At 46.1% G+C, this 20,405-nt stretch overlaps 2 protein-coding genes and 1 long non-coding RNA gene across 4 annotated transcripts in view; all 3 read left to right on the top strand.

Annotated features, from left to right (window-relative positions):
- Positions 1 to 18,556, top strand: part of LOC310748480 — a 110,026-nt gene extending 91,470 nt beyond the window's left edge. Inside the window, exon 2 of the long non-coding RNA XR_014541341.1 lies at positions 17,094 to 18,556. This is a non-coding gene — a long non-coding RNA (uncharacterized lncRNA). The remainder of the gene's footprint in view (positions 1 to 17,093) is intronic.
- The window catches only part of LOC310748558 (uncharacterized protein), a 31,783-nt gene extending 11,405 nt beyond the window's left edge, over positions 1 to 20,378 (top strand). Inside the window, exon 6 of the mRNA XM_083584410.1 lies at positions 14,583 to 20,378. Within this exon, the coding sequence (XP_083440536.1) occupies positions 14,583 to 16,616 (2,034 nt within the window). The 3' untranslated portion in view covers positions 16,617 to 20,378. The remainder of the gene's footprint in view (positions 1 to 14,582) is intronic.
- On the top strand, positions 972 to 10,936 carry LOC310748427 (zinc-binding protein A33-like). 2 transcript variants are annotated; one of them, XM_083584224.1, is made up of 5 exons: positions 976 to 1,957; positions 3,297 to 3,392; positions 5,077 to 5,099; positions 5,220 to 5,344; positions 9,402 to 10,936. In XM_083584224.1, the coding sequence occupies exons 1-5, from the start codon at positions 1,610 to 1,612 to the stop codon at positions 9,950 to 9,952; spliced, it is 1,143 nt and encodes a 380-aa protein (XP_083440350.1). In that variant the 5' UTR covers positions 976 to 1,609; the 3' UTR covers positions 9,953 to 10,936. The 2 variants fall into 2 exon arrangements, with proteins under 2 accessions (XP_083440351.1, XP_083440350.1); XM_083584225.1 differs by lacking the exon at positions 5,220 to 5,344 and having other exon boundaries at positions 972 to 1,957; positions 9,402 to 9,562.
- Positions 20,379 to 20,405: the final 27 nt, after the last annotated feature.

The raw sequence follows: 20,405 nt of genomic DNA, 5'->3' as shown, positions 1-20,405 counted from the left end.
AGGTGTGAAGCAGTGGCTTATTTGGGCAAATATCTGTGAAGAATTAAGGACCAGGGTGCCTCTGAGCATGCGCTATAAGCCCAGGAATTGCTGAACCATTTGTGGAACCAAGCACACAAGTTTGTTTCTGGTTTCCCCCAAAGTGTTCCTTTTTAACAACCCAGTTTGCTAATAATAATAATAATAATAATAATAATAATAATAGGGAGGCTTTTTTGTTCTTGCTTTTTAAAAGACAATTGGGAGACAGAATCCCTTTGCCAATGTACTGCAAGTTTCCCAGAGCTGTATCAATGGTTGAGGGTCTATGTATTATCCACCTGCTCTAGACCACATATTGGCAATTATATTTCTTGAAGGTTTATAGAAATCAATGTTACTAGCAGTCGTAGGACCTGGAGGCTGGTCTAGCAGAGATGGACTAGGGGGTGCTGCTCTTAACTCTTGACAGGTGAACCTTTATAAACAGGTGAAGTAGACAAAACTTGAAAGTTCAAAAAGGTGTTAGTTTGTTGGAAGTTAAAAATTTCAAAAAGTTTTTTAAAAGCTAAAACCTTCCTTAGAAACATCCAAAATATTTAAAAACATGGGTAAGCTTTAGAGTCCAACAGAACTCTTCTTCATCAGGCTGGATTCTTGCTGCTGGCAAACAGAATAAGTAGGAAGGTGGGTCTGGGGTCTCTTCCAGAGCCTTGAAAGGGGAATGCATACCAAATAAGGATGTACTCTGTGAGGAAATTGCTGATCTACTTTCTGCCCACCTCCTCCAGCTCCATATTTAAGGACATTTCTCTCTGCACTCTGGCAAATAGGCTTTTAATTAAAAGTGAACGTGTTTGCAGCAGTTAAGTTGGCCCTGGCTCATGAAATCCCCTCTCTGCTCCATTATTCCGATAGCATGCAAAATCCAAAAGTTCCAAAACCTTCCACTTGATCTTGGATACAGGGTGTGCCTGGTGTTTATTGTTTAATCAAGTGCGTCCATATCCTAGCAGGTGACTGATTACCAGTAACAGAGGAAGCTCTATAGCAGGGCTGCACACTTTAGAAATGCACGTTCTCTCCTGAGTCCATTTGGTCTGAAACGCATAGGGCTGGCAGTGTTTGTACAGGCCCCTTCTGTGCTTTTAGCAGCAGCCTTGTGTGCAGAAATGTAGCAAAGGAATCTTTTCTGGCAAGCTGTGCAATGCAGTAGAGCCAGGTTTTGTTTTTTTAAAAAGGGAGGGGAGCCCACATTGCTTTCGTGAAAGTGTTATGTGCAGAGAGGGTGGGTTGCTAAACATCTGTGTTCCCGCACCCACACCCCTGTGAGCGATAAGCGCAAATCTTGGGTGTTTGGGAGCAAAGTTCAGCATTGGATTTCTGACAGGCGCAGGCAGTGGCTGGGTCTAGATCAAGCCAGAAGCTCCACAACTTGACAGCTTGGACCACTGGATTGCTGTCTCCTAACTCCAGCAGAGACATCTGGGCGTTTTGGGGGTGGGCAGGCAGGAAAGACGGCCGAACAGCAGACTTTGGGGTCCTCTTCCCAGCTATAATATTGTGGTGGGCAGGGAGGAGGACTGGGACCCAAGTTTCTTGAAGTTCCTAGGAGTGACCTGCCTTCGCCATGGCTTCCTCCACACACTTTGAGGACCTCGTTACGGATTTCTCCTGCCCTGTATGCCTGGAGTGGTTCTGGGAGCCGGTTGCCCTCCCTTGCGGCCACCTCTACTGCCAGGCCTGCATCGAGGCAGCGTGGGGAGTCCCTGGCAGCAAGCCCACCTGTCCTCAGTGCCGGGAGCAGTTTCCAGAGAGGAGGTACACGCCGTGCAAGCTCCTGGGGACCTTGATTCACCGAATCGGCGGGATGAGAGCCGGGGAGGTCGAGGAGGGAAGACGCACCGAGCCCAGAGAATCTGCGCCGCGCCACAATGCCATGCTGACCTCTATCCAGGAGACTACAAAGCTGTACAAGGTGCGGGGGGAAGAGTCCAGGCAGAGCCCCCTGTGTCCTGTTCCCAGATTGCTAGTAATAGTGATGAATGGGGTGTGTGAGAGCACAGTGGGTGGGAACGGGGAGTCGGGAGAAAGGCTGGCAGCTTTTCTATGGCTGGCTGGCTGAATTAGCATTATTAAGGGATCTCAAAGTGACCTATGCAAGCTCGCTGAGTGACCTTGGGCCAGTCACAGGCTCTCAGCCTAACCTACCTAACAGGGTTGTTGTAGACAGCAGGGGGAGCCATGTATGCTACCTTGAGCTCCTTGGAGGAAAAGGTGGGATGTAAATGCTATTATTATTATTATCAAATAATGGAGACATTCCCATGCATTTAACAGTACTCCAGCAGCTGGTTTGTTAACCATTCCCTGCTCCCTTTAATGGAGAAATGTTCGAGTGTTTTATAGCAAGGGCTGAGTTTCCTTTGGATAAGACAGCACTGGAAACCTCTATTGCCTCCCCCACCCCCAATTTGCACCTGTATTGGAATTATTTTTAAATGTTTGCTTGTGCATTTGCCATATAAATTTAGCAAATAAGACAGAAAACAGACAAGCAACACCTGTCCCGATTGGCAGCAAACTAGGAAGAGCTACACAAATAATATCATTATTCCATGCAAGGAATCTAATTACAGCTTGACTTCTCTACTGCCTTTGTAAGAGATGTTTGCTTACAAACATACAAGCAGAGCAGAGTGGAATCAAGGCCCCCACCAGGTTAGTAGGCAATCCACTTCCTATACAGTGGTACCTTGGGTTAAGAACTTAATTCGTTCCGGAGGTCCGTTCTTAACCTGAAACTGTTCTTAACCTGAAGCACCACTTTAGCTAATGGGGCCTCCCGCTGCTGCGCGATTTCTGTTCTCATCCTGAAGCAAAGTTCTTAACCCGAGGTAATATGTCTGGGTTAGTGGAGTCTGTAACCTGAAGCGAATGTAACCCGAGGTACCACTGTATCGGCATCAGATATCTTTAAAAGGGTGACTTTTTATTCAGCCAGTGAATAGTTCTTCCAGTTTGTCTGCCTAAATTAAAATGGCAAAATACCCTCCCAGTTGTCTCTATTGCTCCCCAAAGTGATACATGTTGGATTCCAAAAGCAGGAGCCATCAAGGGACACCCAGCCCTTTTGTGTAGACCTTAATTTCTCATTGGAGTTTATATCACACAGAACCATTGGAATAGGTCCATGCAATGGGAGACAATCAAATTCATGGCAAGCAGGTGACATTTTTTCCTGGTGTGGACAATTTCTGAATGGTCAGGTTACTGTTAAATGTGTATTTTTAATTTCCACTCGCCATCTTGAATAGGAGGAGCTGTCTCTGGCTATTTTGCGGATGGAATCTAACCTGACCAAACTTGTCCTGCTTACGAGGGAGGAAGAAGAGAAGCTCCAGAACCATCAGGTGAAGAAGACTGGGGCGGTGAGGAAAAACTTAATGAGGGCAATAAGCTTATATATCTGGGAGGGAAATATGCTTAGATCTCTCTCTGGTTGCTAGGCAGTTTTGCTGAGTCTGGATGACCACATCTCCACCGAATACAAGCATCTCCATCGCTTCCTCTATGCTCACGAGAAAGCGTGCAAGGCGAGGCTGGAGGAGGAAGGGGCACACGTTCTTCGGGAGATGGAGGAGAGACTGGGAGCGCTGAGGGAGTCTTGTTAGCTGGGCCAGGAGCTGCTGTTGGAAGCCAGGGGCCACCTGCAGCTACAAGACTCTGCAAGCTTCCTAGCGGTATGGAGAAAACGGGCTTCCATGGAGATTCTACAGCTGGAACTGTAATAAGAAAAACTGCTCCCTTTCCCTTATGGGGTATTCCGGAGCCTGTATATAGTCCTTAAGTGGGTTCCCTATTGGTAGGAGAAAACAGAGGCCAACCAGAGTATATTGAGAAGCAAAACAGCTAGTAAGCCTGATCTTTATTAAACTATTGCAACAGGGTCCTCACTCACTAGGGACGCGGGTGGCGCTGTGGTCTAAACCACTGAGCCTAGGGCTTGCCGATCAGAAGGTCAGCGGTTCAAATCCCCGCAATGGGGTGAGCTCCCGTTGCTCGGTCCCTGCTCCTGCCAACCTAGCAGTTCGAAAGCATGTCAAAAGTGCAAGTAGATAAATAGGTACCACTCCAGCGGGAAGGTAAACGGCGTTTCCGTGCACTGCTTTGGTTCGCCAGAAGCAGCTTAGTCATGCTGGCCACATGACCCGGAAGCTGTACGCCGGCTCCCTCGGCCAATAAAGCGAAATGAGTGCCACAACCCCAGAGTCGGTCATGACTGGACCTAATGGTCAGGGGTCCCTTTACCTTTACCTTACCTCACTCGCCACATGCAGGAGGGAAGAGAACCCTGAACAATGGTGCACAAGCCCTTATATAGACTTTTGAAATTGCCCACCCTGTAGCCCAAGACATACATCACAGAAGGAGGCGGTCTTCAGCAGAAATCCTGTCTGCCAAGACACCTGATAATGGTCACTGATTGCATTACCTGGGCAGTCTGCTCATTCTTTTGTGGTCGTTAATGCTTTAGTTCCTGAATCCAGGTCACAGGCTCACCCTATTCATACATAAATACACCCTTAAGACAGGATTTGCAAGCAAAAAGACAATGGGAGGGCCTTCCCCATTTGCCTCCCTTCCTGCAGAGAAATATTTGAGGCCATTGGGAGAGTCAAAACGGCTTCAGGATTGCTCTCCCATACTATTTCAGACACGTGGTTCATATATTTAGATATGTGTGCATTTATGAATACTTATCCTATATTTGAGACCTTAAAATTCTTATAACAACGCCCTCCATTGAAAAATCTCAGGGCAGTTCAAAGAATAACTGTGCTGGTTCTTGGGGTGTTGCTGAAGTTGGTGGGGATTCTGTTTTGATGATGTTTGGCCTCACTGATGACCTTGTGGGTGATACTATGATTGCGAGATGGATGAGGAAGAGCATTTAAGCAGGCAGTTTGTTGCTACTTGCATAAAATAGCAAAACCAGGAACTCCCGGCTCTAGTAGGTCAAAATTATTAAAATTTCAAATCTCCTTGGTATTGTTCTAAACATGTGTTTCCCCTTTGTCCCCCTCCCATGCACAGGGAATACATTCTCTCCTGAACAGGTGAGTGAACCAAAAAGAAAAGAGTAATTTCTTATTCATAAAGAAACCCCCCCCATTTTTATTTTAGTTATTAACATCTACTTGTATGTGTGTGATTGTTTTCCCTCCCACCTGGCTAAGGGTGAAGCAACAACAAGCCACACCAACGTTTCCACTTATGTGCCCCATACTACAGACCCTTGGGCAGTTCAAGGGGCCTCTACAGTGTGCCGCTTGGAGGGAAATGAAATCTGCACTCGGCATAGGTAAAGGTGATGTTTGGGAGAACTCAAAAAGCGTCCTTGTTGCCTTTTCTGAGTGGACCGCATGAACAAATCTTGACTCAGACTGATTGTATTCCTTCTCCACTGGGACGACTTCTTCTTCTTCTTCTTCTTCTTCTTCTTCTTCTTCTTCTTCTTCTTCTTCTTCTTCTTCTTCTTCTTCTTCTTCTTCTTCTTCTCTACTCGTAGCCAAGTAAGATTGTCTTCCATGAGCACGGTCTTAACAGTGAGTCTGGAAGTGACCGTGGAGGCCAATTCTGGATCCACACGTCCTTCCACAATGGGGACATAGGTTTCTGGATGGGAGTTGATCATGGTGAGGGTTTGCCAAGTGTGCCTTCCTCTTAGCACGTTTCTCCCTTTCATCCTGAGTTTGAGCGTCTTCAGAGCCCATGACGTCTTTAGTAAAGGCTGTTCTCTAATTGGAGCACTCGCAAGCCAGTGTTTCCCAGTTGTCAGTGTTTATACTACATTTTTTTTAAAGATTTGCCTTGAGAGTATTTGAACCTCTTTTGTTGACCACCAGCATTACGCTTTCCATTTTTAAGTTCAGAATAGAGTAGTTGCTTTGGAAGACAATCATCAGCCATCTGTACAACATGACCAGTCCAATGAAGTTGATGTTGAAGAATCATTGCTTCAGCACTGGTGATATACAGTACAGTGGTACCTTGGGTTACAGACGCTTCAGGTTACAGACTCTGCTAACCAAGAAATAGTACCTCAGGTTAAGAACTTTCCTTCAGGATGAGAACAGAAATCACGCTGTGGCGGCACGGCCTCCGGAACGAATTAAGTACTTAACCCGAGGTACCACTGTATTTACTTCTTTCAGTACACTGGCATTAGTTCCCTTGAGTAGGGCAGACTCTCTCAGCAGTGGATTGCTAGCCAGTTCCTAATGTGGGACATCTGGCTGCTACTGGTTCCTGACAATAGTGAAAACAGGAAGCTCCTTTTTACCATGGGTCAATCTAGCTCAGTATTGTGCAATGCCTACACCAGGGGAGGGGAACCTGTGGCCCACCTGACGTTGCCAAACTACAGCTCTCGCTATCCCTGTGCCTTGGTCATGCTCACTGGGGCTGGGGAGTTGTAGTTCAGCAACATCTGAAAGGAGCCCCAGGTTTCTTACCCCAGGTCTACACTGACGGGCAGCGTCTTTCCAGGGGTTCAGGCAGGGATTTTTCTTTCCCTTTGTATTTGGAGATGTCAGGAATTGAATGTGGTACAGTCATACCTCATGTTACGTTTGCTTCAGGTTGCGCATTTTCAGGTTGCGTCCTGTGGCGACCTGGAAGTACCGGAAAGGGTTACTTCCGGATTTCACCACTCGCGCATGCGCAGATGCACAAAATGACATTGCGCATGCGCAGAAGCGGCGAATTGTGACACGCGCAGATGCGGGTTGCGTTCTTTTCAGGTTGCGAACGGGCCTCCGGAATGGATCCCGTTCGCAACCAGAGGTATCACTGTATTTATTTATTTTTTGCACACCAAACCTCTGCCCCACCGCTGACCGCTTTCCAAAGGATTTTTGCAGAGGTGCTGGACTACGTGGGCTTTTTGATCTTGCAAGGCACTCATCTTGTGTTCTAAGCAAGAGATTGACACAGATTAGTTCTGCTTAACAGTTAAGAGATCTTGAGTACCTTTGTATTTACAGTTCAACCCACCTGTAGCAGCTGGCCTCTGTGGGCTCGCTCAGCTTGGCTAAGGATTCTGTGGGTCATGCAGAAGGCGAGAGGGAATGACTAAGAGTGCTCCGCAGTGAGTCAGAGAGCAGTGAAAGGACACCCAGGTGCTGATGCTGAGAAAACAGATAATGAAGGATTCTGCATTCAACAGGATCTTTGTGATGACCTGACCTAGGAAGAGCTGTGTATACCAAGCCAATTAAAAGATCAGGCCAGGAGCTAATAAGGCTCCGGGATGACCTAACAGAACGGTAGAGGAAAAAGATGAGTCAGGTACAGATCATGAGTAATGGATTTATGATTTATGTTAAGGCCAGGGGAGGACACCCACCTGCCACCATCCCCCATCTGGCTCTGTCTAGCAGATTTGGAATGAAATGTCTCAACAACAGATGTTTTAAATTACTTTCCTTTGACCCCCCCAAGTGCTCAGAAATATCCATCAAAATCTTCAGTCACTTGAAAACTAGGAAGTGGAATAAAAAATTAACACCAGGGAGTTATCGAGTACTTTTTGCAAATTTACAAAGAACAAAACAAGCTTTCTTGGATTTGCTGAAAACCCTTTCAGCACTTCCTTCTCGAATGACCTAACAGTGAACAGTATTTACTTGATTGAGGGGGGCAGGCCCCTCTGGTTTTGCTCATGAGGAATGCGTGTTGAGCTCTTAACTCACTGAATCCAGCGATTTTGGGTGTGCCGTTTGTATTAGTGCTGGCTCATGAAACGTCTAGTATTTAGAGCAAGGCTGGGGAACCACCATGTGTTGCCTAACTCTTGTCATCTCAGACTATTAAGTTTATACCTTCCTTATACATTAAGCCAGGCATCCCCAACCTTCAGCCCTCCAGATGTTTTGGACTACAATTCCCATCATCCCTGACCACTGGTCCTGTCAGCTAGGGATCATGGGAGTTGTAGGCCAAAACATCTGGAGGGCCGCAGGTTGGGGGTGCCTGCATTAAGCTATAGTCCCAGAGGATCCTTGTGGTCCCTGGATAAGTCTTACTTCAGAGTAGATCTACTTAACACTGACCACTGTTCATGTTGGCTGGTGCTGAGGGAGCCAACAGCACTTGGGAGGTCACAGGTTCCCTAACTGTGATCCAGATGGTAGGAACCATTCCCAAGACTCAAAAGACCCTTCCCTACAGATCATATGGGGGGCTAAGTGTTGTGACGTGGGGTTTGTGATTTCAGCTCTCTTGACATAATATGCTGGAGACAGTTCTGTAGTAACGCTTCTTTATTACAGCAAACAAGACTGAGAACTGAGGAGGGGAGAGCTACATTTATAGGGACAGGGAACTACCTAGAAAGGATACATTTTGGAGGGAACAATATCAGGCAATCACAGTCCTGCCTTTTGGAGGAAACCAATAAGACAGAGGATCCAAATACAGCAGCTTAAATGAACCAATAGTAGCTGTACCCTCTGGAACCAAAAGGCAGTTACTTTACCCTAATGCAAATACAGACAACAATAATACAGATATAAAATCCTTTGACTCAATACACAACACTAAGATTGGCAGAAGGGGCCCTCTGGGTTGTCCCACCACCCTCAGAAACTCAGTGGGGTGGTGGCCAAGGAACTGGCCTTCTCTGGTGCAGCTCCTAAATTGTGGAAGTCCCTCCCCACAATTGCAGCTGGTACCTTCATTACACAACTTTTGGAGAATGCTGAAGCTGCACCCCATATATTATTAGCCCCCCCCAAATTTCTGTGGCTTTAAGTTGTTTCAGACTGTTTTTACTAGTGTATTTTAATTGTTGTAACCTACCCTGGGTACTTAGGGTGAAAAGTGGGTAATAAATTATAGGAATAATCATCATCATCAGTTGCGAGCTTGTATAAGTCTTCAGTCGCAGAAGGGAGCTGCATTTTTATTTTTCCAGTTCATCAGTATCAGTCTTGCCACGGACAAATTCAGCGATATTTGGAATTCATTCTTACAAATACTGTACAAATACTTCCTGCAGCCAATCAGAAGCTGCGATTTGGTTTTCAAACGTTTTGGAAGTCAAATGGAATTCTGGAACAGATTCCGTTCGACTTCCAAAGTATGACTGTATACAGTTTTGGGTTTCCCCCTCCCCCTTTTACTTTCCTTTCTACAAGGGTTCTGTTTCTGTTTTTCTTTCTTTTTCTCTTTTATTTATGTCTCATCATGTTTAGTGCACATATAATTATATACTTATTGAACTTTAAATAAAGATGTTTATAAAATAAATATTATAATCCTCCTCCTCCTCATCATCAGGCTGCTATGAAATGCAAGGACAACTTGATTTTAAAATTTGCTTTCTTCCTTCCTCCCCCCCTCCCACCATTTTGCAGACTTCCCCCGGATAACCCTGGACCCTGAAACAGCACACCCGTGTCTTGTCCTATCAGATGACTACACTTGTGTCCGGGACGGAAACCTGCGCCAGGAAGTCCCAGACACGCCCATGCGGTTCAACTACTGTGTAGCCGTGTTGGGTTGCCAGAGTTTCTCCTCGGGGAAGCACTATTGGGAAGTGGAAGTTGGTGACAAGCTCTCTTGGACCTTAGGCCTGGTTAGCGTTTCTATCAACCGCAAAGGGAAAATCGCTGCCTCCCCTGGTAGTGGATACTGGGTAATCCGGCTGCGAAATGGCGTGGAGCTAATGGCCAAGGATGACCCACCTCAAAGGCTGTGCCCCACATCCTTCCCCAAGAGAGTTGGGGTTTATCTGGACTATAACGGGGGCCTGGTGTCTTTCTGTGATGCTTCTACCATGGCCCACCTTTACACTTTTGCGAGTTCTAGGTTCAAAGGGAGGTTGTTCCCCTATTTTTGCCCTGGGCTGTACAATTCAGGGAAAAATGCAACCCCCTTAAAAATATGCCATCTTCCACTATGGTAGAGGAAAAAGAACATCTCCTGTTCTGCTTTTCTTTTCTCAACTCACACCTGCTTCTGCAAGGACAATGCCCTGGACATATCGTAAGCAGAAGGTTCTTTAAACTCCCATTGTACAAATAATATTTTTGTATTTATTTTAAAGGGAAAACTCCTCCCAAGGCAATTAAAATGCACACAGCGCAACAACAATAAAATAATTAAAAGCCAAAAACCAAAACAAACCCCAAAACACCCAGCCCACAACATGCCACAGCTATAACAAGACTATAAGCAACTCAAGAAAAAGCAGACAAGAACAGATGGATCTACAAGGCATTCCTAGAGAATCTCCTTCAGTGAAAATAGTAGTGTCTCTTATTTATTCATCTGCAGAAAAGGGTAAGCCCCTGGAGATTGCTGCTATGTTTAAAGAGCTACACAGGAAAACCCAATATAGGTAAAGACTGCAGTAAAATACAGGTTTATCCCCCAACTATCAATGCAGTCGGTAGCAGGGACTGTCACAAAGTCCCTTTGAAAGAGGCACAAGAACAAAGTTTGGAGTGGAATCATGGAGGAGAAGGCGTCTTTCTCCTGAACTGTGCCTGCAACGTGATTTTAAAACGGTACTTCTCAGACTTTATGAACTTGGGATTTGAATCCCCCTCCCCAACCCATCTCTTAGCAAGGAAGCGCAGAGAAGCCTCGGCAAAGGCAGTATAGATGCATGTGAGGCATTTGCTCTTTGTGTAGGAATGTGTGGGTTGAGGCAATAACCCAACACACTGGCATTAGGAAAGGACCCGAACAGGCAAGCTTGACTCTGGGTGTGTTATCGTCCCAGGCGATTTGCCTCTCAGTGGCCTCTTCTAGGAAACTTACCCAGTTGTTGGGGTTCTTGGGCCCCAGCAGCTGCTGAGGGATTCCATGAACTGGTCCTGGCCTTAGACTTTAAGCTGCAGTGTATTCTAAGTGCTTAATAAATAAACTTTTGCTCTATGTAAAAGTGTCTTAGGACTGAAATCCTGTTTTGAGGCATGTGGGGGGTCTATGCAGATACAAGTCTGTTATGATGGTTGGTCCAGGGATCAGATAGGGCATATTCACTCGTGTTTTGCAAATGGCTCCCCAACTGCATTTCCCTTTATTGTGCAAGATGACTGCAAATTTCCCAGGGTAGATCCAGTGCTTTTTTTCTGGGGAGACACAGGGGGACCCATACCCCTAAACATTTTGTGAATCTATGTACTTTTGTCCATTTACTGTATTTATTTTTCCCAAACTGAACCAAAAAATTGTGATTTTCTTGAGTCAAAATAAGAGTACCCCTAAACATTTTTTAAAGAAAAAAAGCACTGGGTAGATCCACCTGTAACATCTGTTGCCTCAGCATCGTTTGGATGAGAGAGCACTGGAGACTTATGATGCCACAGTATTTTTGCTTTAATATATGAACCAAAAAAAAAAAAAAAAAAAGAAAAAGAAAAAAAAGAAAAAAAATATGAGCCAAGCATATTGGAAGAAAGGAACCTTCGGCAGAATGCTGGTCTCCAGAGTGCACCTAGGGCAGCTGTCGGAAGGCTGCCATCTCGGTTCCAGCAATAAAACACCACCAACTCTCTGTCTCTCCTTCTGTCCCTTCTAACTGCTGTCTTTCACATACATGTCTGCCAAGAAAGTGAATTGCTCAGTATGCAGTCTGAGCTCCCTTCCAGATGTTGTTTTTATTGAGTGATGGTCATGATTTGTGCTCAATATGTTGTTGGTTATGCATGACCACACTTTCAATACCATTTGCGCCTGCAAGTTTTGAGCCGGTTCTACTGCTTAGTTTAAAATATTATATTTCTTCACACCACAAATGTTTCGGGGTGTTGTGTATGTTGTTTTTTTGTGTGTCCTGCTATAACGCCAGAGTGTCCCACCAGGTGGCAATAATGTGGTCACATGGAGGAAGCATTTTTACACACTCCCAATACTGAGTTCTAGACTGAATCACAACAATTGTTTTTTTTTATTATTATTGCAAGACTCCTGCACTATTAAAAACTCATGAAAGGCAGAGATTTGGATAGCTTGGGTTTCTTTAATCAACTTATTTTCTGAATGTCTACCCAGCAAGCATTCAACACAGATGCTGTCTCAGGGCGCTAAGCAACAAGATTAAAAACTTGCAAACTAACCATCCCATCACCTGTTGAATCCTTGCCTCAAATGCATCTGCTAAATGCATCACACCTCTGTCAGGAAGAAACAAACGAGACAGACAGACAAACTGTGGGCTGAATCCTGGTGCAAATGTAGCCCTCTTCTGGAGGAATGGTCAGTCACCGTTTTAAATCCGAAATGCAATCTGGGGCAGGAAGAGTTAAAGGAATCATAGAGGAACTGATTTTTGTTGCTGCCAGCTTTCTCCCCAGCGAGGAATTTGGGGGAAGATAATAACAGATGGACTTCTTCCTGTTTCAAGCTCGATTTCGCCCCCTCCCCTTCCCACTTAGTGACACATAAGAGGTTTGGGGGCTCCGAGGGAAGATTCCTCATGCAACAAAGGAGAGCGAACTGCAGCCACACTCGGGGGGCGCGTTGGGTGAGTCAGAGGCGCAAAAATAATTGCAGGGGGAAAAGGCAGAGGGCAGAAGTTTCGTATGAGGGAAGTGGGGACCGAATGCTTTGAAGAAATCAGAGATTTGGTTCATTTCCTCTTAGAGTTTTCTCCTTTTTTTGTAATTACAATGGATTTCTGATTTCATCGTTCCTTTTCAATCCCGTCCTTTCCTTCATTCCTCATCTAATGTTTAAGGAGAGTATCAACCCTGCACGTTTTCTACAGAAAACACCTGCATTTCCCACAGGGCAAACATAATATGTGGACATCTTGTCTGTATGCACATGTATCTTTATATAAACACCTGCTGGAAGAGACTCTGGCACCCATCATCTTCCCCAAATAGGCACACATGGGCAATTAAATGTTTTGTGGGCACTTGTACATTTTGTCCATGTTTTCACAGCAGGAAAGGTCTTCTCCCATTCTGGATTCTGCATACTGAAGTTTGCATTCTGTCTCTCAAAATTCCTTTTACCACATGTTGTCATAGGTTCAATTTAGGGTGATCAAAGAGTGAGTTTCCTTTATTTAAAATAAAAATTAAATTCCCCTGCCCCCCCCACCTCGGCCAATCTGAATGGCACGAATTCTCCAAATAATTCCAAATTCACGCTAGCAATTGTAGGATACAGAGGTTGAGCATCTGTAGTGACTGTGTGTGATTACCATGTCCTTCTGAGGTGTGAAGATTCTGTGTGCCTGGAGGAGAACGATCTCTTTTCCATTAACCTTGTTTTCCATCTGCACGGAGAACCAAAGTTCACTGTGAGATTGCCTTTCTATATATGGTAGGAATATGCCATGTGGATCCATTGCCCTGTATAGCTGTGAGTGACGGATGCAGTGAGATTAGGCAAGGAGGACATTGCAATCTGGGAGAAGCAAGAGAAGCTGTTTTTGGTGAATTGTAACTTTTGCAGTTACAGCATCCAAGGACCGGGTGAGGTTGATAACACTTCTGCTTCCCTGGCACCTCCTGCAATCTGCCACTGCAGCCAGAGATGTCAGCAGCCTAGTGAGGGAGTCCTGGCCTATGGGGAACTGCTCTGATTCCTTCACCATCCATTTCCAGGTCAGGAGATTCAACAAATTCAGCAGCAGAGTAACTCTAGAAACATTTGAGAGCCAGGGGACGCTTATATGTAGTATACGCAGTTCTTAGACATCATTTGAAGATGTATTTCAAACAAAGAAGTACTAAAATAAGAAATCAGCTTTATAAGAAATGCTTAAAATCATAGAATTATAGAGTTGGAAGGAACCCTGAGGGTCATCTAGTCCAACCCCCTGCAATGCCAGAATCTTTTTGCCAAACATGGAGCTCAAACCCACAACCCTGAGATTCACAGTCTCACGCTCTACCAACTGAACTGTCCCAACCTCTTTTTTAAAGCAATGTGAGTGATTGAAGTAATTTATTTCTATTTATACCACATTTCTGCCTCCTTTTTTCATTCTGCAGTGATGGGATGTTTGGGTCCCCTCCCCCACGCCATAGGAAGCGAGCTCTAGACAACTGGAGCCACCACCAAGAAAGCCCTGCCCCAGATTTGGACCCACAGAGGAAAGACCATAAACTGTGCTTCTGACCCACATCTGTGACCAACTTCAAAGGTCTATTAAATGCATCTTTAATATTTCGGAGGTGGGGAACCTGTGGTGGCTCTCTGGAGTCTCGGGCTGATGTCAGTTGTGGTCCAGCAACACCTGGAAGGTCACAGGTTCCCCCATCCCTGATATATATCTTTGTCTGACAGAGCAAGTTTTCCTCTGGGTCACCTTGGTGCAGGAATTGAGCTGCTTGGTGCAGAATTTGCACACTAACCTTGCTCATTTACCAAGGCAAGAATGTGAGCTTAGTTTTTTGATTCCTTTCATTCTCATTGCCTGCAGACCATGTGTGAGGGATATGCTGCTCCTTTAATGAAAGAAGAGAATGGCCACCCCAATTCCAGATTCCAAGAGATCTTCAGTGGTACCTTGTGCCTGTCTTTCAGTGAGGAGCATCAATGCGATGAGGAACGTCATCCTAGAGTTGTGACTGCACACCATTACCAGCAACAAGGGCATTTCAGTCAATATGTACGGGAGATGCTATGAGGGCAGATGCTGTGCTGAGAGCAAACAGCTTATTGATGGTTTGGAAGGTGGTGGGGATACCAGATACCAAGCTGGGTTACAAAATGTACCCAAACAAGACGTCCGTAGCAGGTGTCGTGATGGCTTGGACGCTGAAGGAGAACAGAGATCCCACCCAGAGATGGACGTTGACGAGATCAAGAAAATAATCAAGTTGCACTCAAACATAGAGTGTAAGCAAACTTTTGGCAGCAACTGGAATGATCCTCCACATGCCGATGGGGATTTAGATGGGGAGAATGACCTGCATGTCTATCTAGATGAGGAGGGTGCCCAAGATTTGTCTTCTGACGTGGACGGTGACGTTAACCAAGACACGGGTGGAAGCCCTGATCAAGCTTTCCACACAGATGTGGAAGGAACTGGAAGTGTCTCTCCAGAGGTGGAGGCAGAAGCAGATGGAGATTCCACTGAGGACTTTGTTTCTGATGCGGACGATGGAGAGGACCATGATCTCTGCTTGGATGTCAGCGATGGTGGCAGAGACTTCGACATTAGTCAACGGGACGTCAACTGCGAATCATCCCTCGCGGCCACCTTGCCCGTTTCCCCTTCTGCACCTGACAAACCATACAGGTGCCCCGAATGTGGGAAATGCTTTGGCACCAGTTCCATCTTGGGCCAGCACCGCCGCATCCACAGCGGAGAGAAGCCCTACAAGTGCGGCGCCTGCGGCAAATGCTTCACCCGGGGCTCGACCTTCCTCCAGCACCAGCGGACGCACACGGGCGAGAAGCCGTACAAATGCCCCGATTGCGGCAGGTGCTTTGGCCGAAGCTCCAACCTCATTCAGCACCAGCGGGTCCACACAGGGGAGAGACCCTACAACTGTGGCACCTGTGGAAAGTCCTTTTCCCTCAGCTCCACCCTCATCCAGCACCAGATCATCCACACGGGAGAGAAACCGTACAAATGCCCCGATTGCAGCAAGTGCTTCAACCGCAACTCCAACTTGCTGAACCACCGGCGGGTGCACACCGGGGAGCGCCCCTTCGCCTGCCGCGCCTGCGGCAAGACGTTTTCCGAGAGCTCCTCCCTCACCCAGCACCAGCGGACCCACACCGGCGAGCGCCCTTTCCGGTGCAAGGAATGCGGCAAGTCCTTTTCGCTCAGCTCCACTCTGATCCAGCACCACGTCACCCACACCGGGGAGAAACCTTACGAGTGCATGGACTGCGGCAAGTCCTTTGGCCTCAGCTCCACCCTGCTGCGCCACCAGCGGGTCCACACCGGAGAAAAGCCCTTCGAATGTCAGGACTGCGGGAAGACCTTTGGCGTCAGTTCACACTTCTTGCAGCACCGCAGAGTCCACACGGGTGAACGTCCCTTCCAGTGTCCGGATTGCGGGCGTGCCTTTAGCCAGAGGGCACATTTGGCGCTACATCAAAAGACCCACCAAAACGGGGCAGCCCCGCAGCTCCGCCACCAAACCCTCTACATCTGCAGCGACTGCGGGAAGAGCTTCCGGCAGAGCTCGCACTTGGCGCAACACCAGAGGGTCCACACCGGCGAGAGGCCGTACCGATGCGAGGACTGTGGGCATGGCTTCTCCCAGAGTTCCAAGCTGCTGGAGCACCAGCGGGTCCACACCGGCGAGAGGCCGTATGCTTGCAAGGATTGCGGGCGCCGTTTTGGGCACAGCTCGGCGCTGTCGCAACACCGGCGCATCCACACCGGCGAGAGGCCGTACCAATGCCCACACTGCGAGAAGGCTTTCTGCCAGAGCTCGGCTCTCGTGCAGCACCAGCGTATCCACACCGGGGAATTGCCGTACGCGTGCCAGGAATGCGGGAAGCACTTCCGATACCTCCTGCAGTACACGCGGCACCAAAAGGCGCATTTCAGGGGAGGGGCCTCAGCTGCTGCTCTTGCAGGAGAAGCAGCTACATTAGCAATGAAGAACAAGCTGGTACCTTCAGCAGGGGATGAGACTTGAACGGCGAATGGTTCTTCCACAGTGGAACATGGAGAGTGACTAATTTGGCATGAGGCTGAGGGGAATAGCAGAGGCTTATAGGGCAGAGGGAATTCTGAGGAAATGGTGGCGGGCAAAAATGGTACTTAGGTGGGGAGCGAATCCTGTAGCATCATAATGCTGCTTTGGAGAATGGTGTGGCAGAGGGAGTGGGGCAGCTGTTTCTTAAGTGGGGTGGCCATTTTGAATCACAGGTGTGAATACGGAAATTAGGGTCAGCAGAAAGCAGGCCCATGTAGTAGAGCAAACTTTTTCAGCAGGGGGCCAGTCCACTGTCCCTCAGACCTTGTCAGGGGCCGGACTATATTTTGAAAAAAGAAGAAGAACGAATTCCTATGCCCCACAAATAACCCAGAGATGCATTTTAAATAAAAGGACACATTCTACTCATGTAAAAACATGCTGATTCCCGGACCGTCTGCGGGCCGGATTTAGAAGGCGATTGGGCCGGATCCAGCCCCCTGGCCTTAGTTTGCCTACCCATGTAGTGGAGGAAAAGGAAAATCCTGTGTGAGGGACATTTTAAACGGGTGGAAAGTTGAAGACAAAAATATTCTCCTCATAACCTCTTGTATGTTTGTCCTCAGGGAAAATCTATTTTCTTCAGAAATGCTCCCTAATATTAACATGTGCGTACAAGAGGCAGAAGAGGAAATGTTCCTCTTTGGAGGCACTCTTCCCTCCAATAATGCTGTCAATTTTACTGTCACTGATTTCTTCATGGCCCTTCTAGAGCACTTCATCTATAAGTAGGATTTAATTCCTGTTCCAAGATATAAAACCTCTGATTTATTTATTTTTAATCAACTTAGGGGGAAATCACTGAGGAAAATGGAAAACTGCTGCAGTAGTTTGTGGCATTCAGAGCTAAATGTAAAATGTAAATGTAAAAATACATAGGTCCCGCTATCCAAATACTCATTCGAAAATTCACTTATCCAAAAATGAGGAATTTGTACCCAAACTCGTCATACACACTGCAGATTCACATAGCCAAACACCAGACCTGTGTGTAGAACAAAGTTGCCTTAAATGAATCTTACTTTTTTTGTGTTTTGCTGGTCCGTGGTTGTTTTGCCAGAAACCATAGTGGCAGGGGAGAAAAAAAGGGGGAGAAATCAGACAAATATTTGCCTTTTGTAGGATTTCAGAGGGTTTTCCTGTTTTTTTTGTTCTTTTGTAATTTTGAAGTCTTAAGTTCCATGGTTGGGAACACATTAGAAATTTCCCCATTGGAATCAATGGAAATTGTTGACTCGTTATGCAAATATTCACCTAACGAATGATTTCCTGAGAATGCATTGTATTCGGATAGTGGGACCTGTGTGTACCTCTTTAGAATGATTAATACATTGTGTCTAATTTGGTTGACACACATATAATACTATTTTATACAGTTAGGAGAGAAGCAAGAGTACATTTTAAATAGTTCTAGTATTGTTGATTAATTTTTCCCTACGTTGAGTTCTACCAACGTAGAACCCAGAATAAACCCACTGAAATTAATGGACATAATCATGCCCATTAATTTATTTGGGTCTACTCTGGGAATAACTAATAATTGGATACAACCCAATGGTTCCTGTCAAATTAAATTTAGTTGTTAAAGACAGCTTGATCCTGGGGAGATTTTGGTGGGCTTATTGATTTCATTTGGGCTTGGTGCAGCTAATTTCTGTATAGCAGTGGCTCCCTGTTAGTGGGCTGCAGACCCCAGGGGGTCCACGAAACCCACCCAAGGGGTCCGTGGCACCATTCACATAACAAAAAATACTATGGAAATATCAAAATTTTCAAAAGTAGGAGTTCCGTGGCTTTGCTTTTTGAAAGTCTGCGGTACTTAGCTAATTGTGAATCACTGCCGTATCAGGCTGCGTACATAAATATGTACGCTATTCAGCTGCATGTGTCTCTGGAACTGAATGGAGCTTACCTCACATTCAAACCACACACTTAAAATGCTCTGATGCCATGGCTTCCCCCAAAGAATGCTGGGAGCTGTAGTTCATTAAGCGTCCTGAAAGTTGCTAGGATGCTGCCCATTCCCCTCCTTTAACAATCAAACCCTCTTCAAGGGATCTCTGGAAATTGTATCTCTGTGAGGGGAATAGGGGGTTCCCTAACAACTTTTGGCGCCTGTAACAAACAGCAGCTCCCAGAATCCTTTGGGGGAACCCACAACTGTTTAAAGCACCATTACAGTGCTTGAAATGTGTTGCGCGAATGCGGTCTGAGTAGACATGAATAGGATTGGCCTGCACATTCAATGGGACGCATGAGCTACTTAACCCTTAATCCATAGCATTGATTTTAGTAGAATTTCCAGGGCAATTCTCTAAATGTCATTCAGAAGTAAATCCCATTGAGTTCAGTATCCTATACTCCCAGATAGGTGGGGAAGCCTAGTTAACTGGATTTGGGCCAATATGTACTGTGGACTCACTACATATATTTTAAGGACATACTGGTAATCACTGCAGTGATTTCTTTTGTTTGAAATGCCGGTTTAAATGATATGTTGTTTTTTTAGTTATAATTGGTGCTTGGAAGAGTTTCAACTACTGATCTTCAGCTTTCCAAAGGTAATTACATTTAATTGCTGCCTTCTAAACATTCTTTCACCCTTCACTTTTAAGGAGGGAAAAATCCCAAGCACCAGTCTCTGAATTTTTCTCTTTAGTTATTTTATTCTCTGCCAAATTGTTGCTTTCTGGCAAGCAAATCTTCCACATGCCCTGCACCTGTTAAAACTACCCCTGTGCCCACCTCCTCTTGCCAAAGAGATAATAATTGTTTCTGGTTGGGAAGAGGGGCCTTTAGTCTTCACTCTGCCCTTGAGGCGAGGACAAAACTTTGTGAGGAACCATTGTTCTTTACTTCCAGCTTTGTCCCGAGGACCAGGAGGAAAGGGAACCTCTGAGAGAATAGGCTCTTAAGAGAAAGGCTGGCATTCTTGATTCCTTCCCCAAGTCTGAGAAAGGCAGTGAATCCTACTAGTTAGAGGAGGGGGGCATGTTTGGAAATCTAAGAAACTGTTTCGGGTTCCACAAAATGCCCATTTCACAGAAGAAAAATCGGCAATCCTCATAATGATGCCCCCTCCAGACAAAAGGCAGAACACCTGCACACACCTGTAAACAAATAAAACACAAAAGCAGGCGACGGTCTGCAAAAACCCAACAACTTCCAACAAACCAAATCCCAAGAAAAAATAAAATCACTGAGAACTGGGAGCGGCAGGGAGCTGGAAGCAAGGGTGTTGTTTGAGAGTGTTGTGGTGCCCACAGGCACCATGTTGGGAATTGCAGAGTTAGCCTGGTTCTCCTGTGTTTTGTCACTGGTTCCAGAACAGGGAACCGAGAGCCAGCTGGGTTGGAGAGGGCAGCGCTGTGAGCCCGTCAATGCCTCACTTACTCTCAGAGAGGTAGAAATTGGCTTTTCAATATTCTGGGTAAGGTAGGTAGCCCTTTCTAGAGGAAAACACCTCTCTTGTGAACAGCAGGAGAGCTACAGCAGCTGAAACACGCCTTCACAGATTCTTGAGCAATCAAGCTGTTTTCAAGATGTTGATGCGAAAACCCTGAGAAGGAACAGAATGGATGTCTGCTTCCTGTTCCCCAGGGATGAGAGACATCCCTCGATTAAGAATGTAGCATAACTGAGTTATCTCATTCACCGGTTTGTGCCTCTTTCACTTGCTTGTAATAAAGACGTATGGGCACACCTGGGTGTACATCTCTTTTTTACTGA

Source organism: Podarcis filfolensis (genome assembly GCF_964270895.1).
Source record: "Podarcis filfolensis genome assembly, chromosome: 13".
Classification (NCBI taxonomy): domain Eukaryota; kingdom Metazoa; phylum Chordata; class Lepidosauria; order Squamata; family Lacertidae; genus Podarcis; species Podarcis filfolensis.
This window is presented reverse-complemented; position numbering and strand designations above follow the sequence as displayed.

Excerpts from the sequence above, each read along its gene's own strand:
- LOC310748427 (XM_083584224.1), top strand. The coding sequence starts at position 1,610 with ATGGCTTCCTCCACACACTTTGAGGACCTCGTTACGGATTTCTCCTGC. Across the intron at positions 3,393-5,076 it reads AGAAGCTCCAGAACCATCAG|GGAATACATTCTCTCCTGAA; the intron begins GTGAAGAAGACT and ends TCCCATGCACAG. Across the intron at positions 5,345-9,401 it reads GAAATCTGCACTCGGCATAG|ACTTCCCCCGGATAACCCTG; the intron begins GTAAAGGTGATG and ends ACCATTTTGCAG.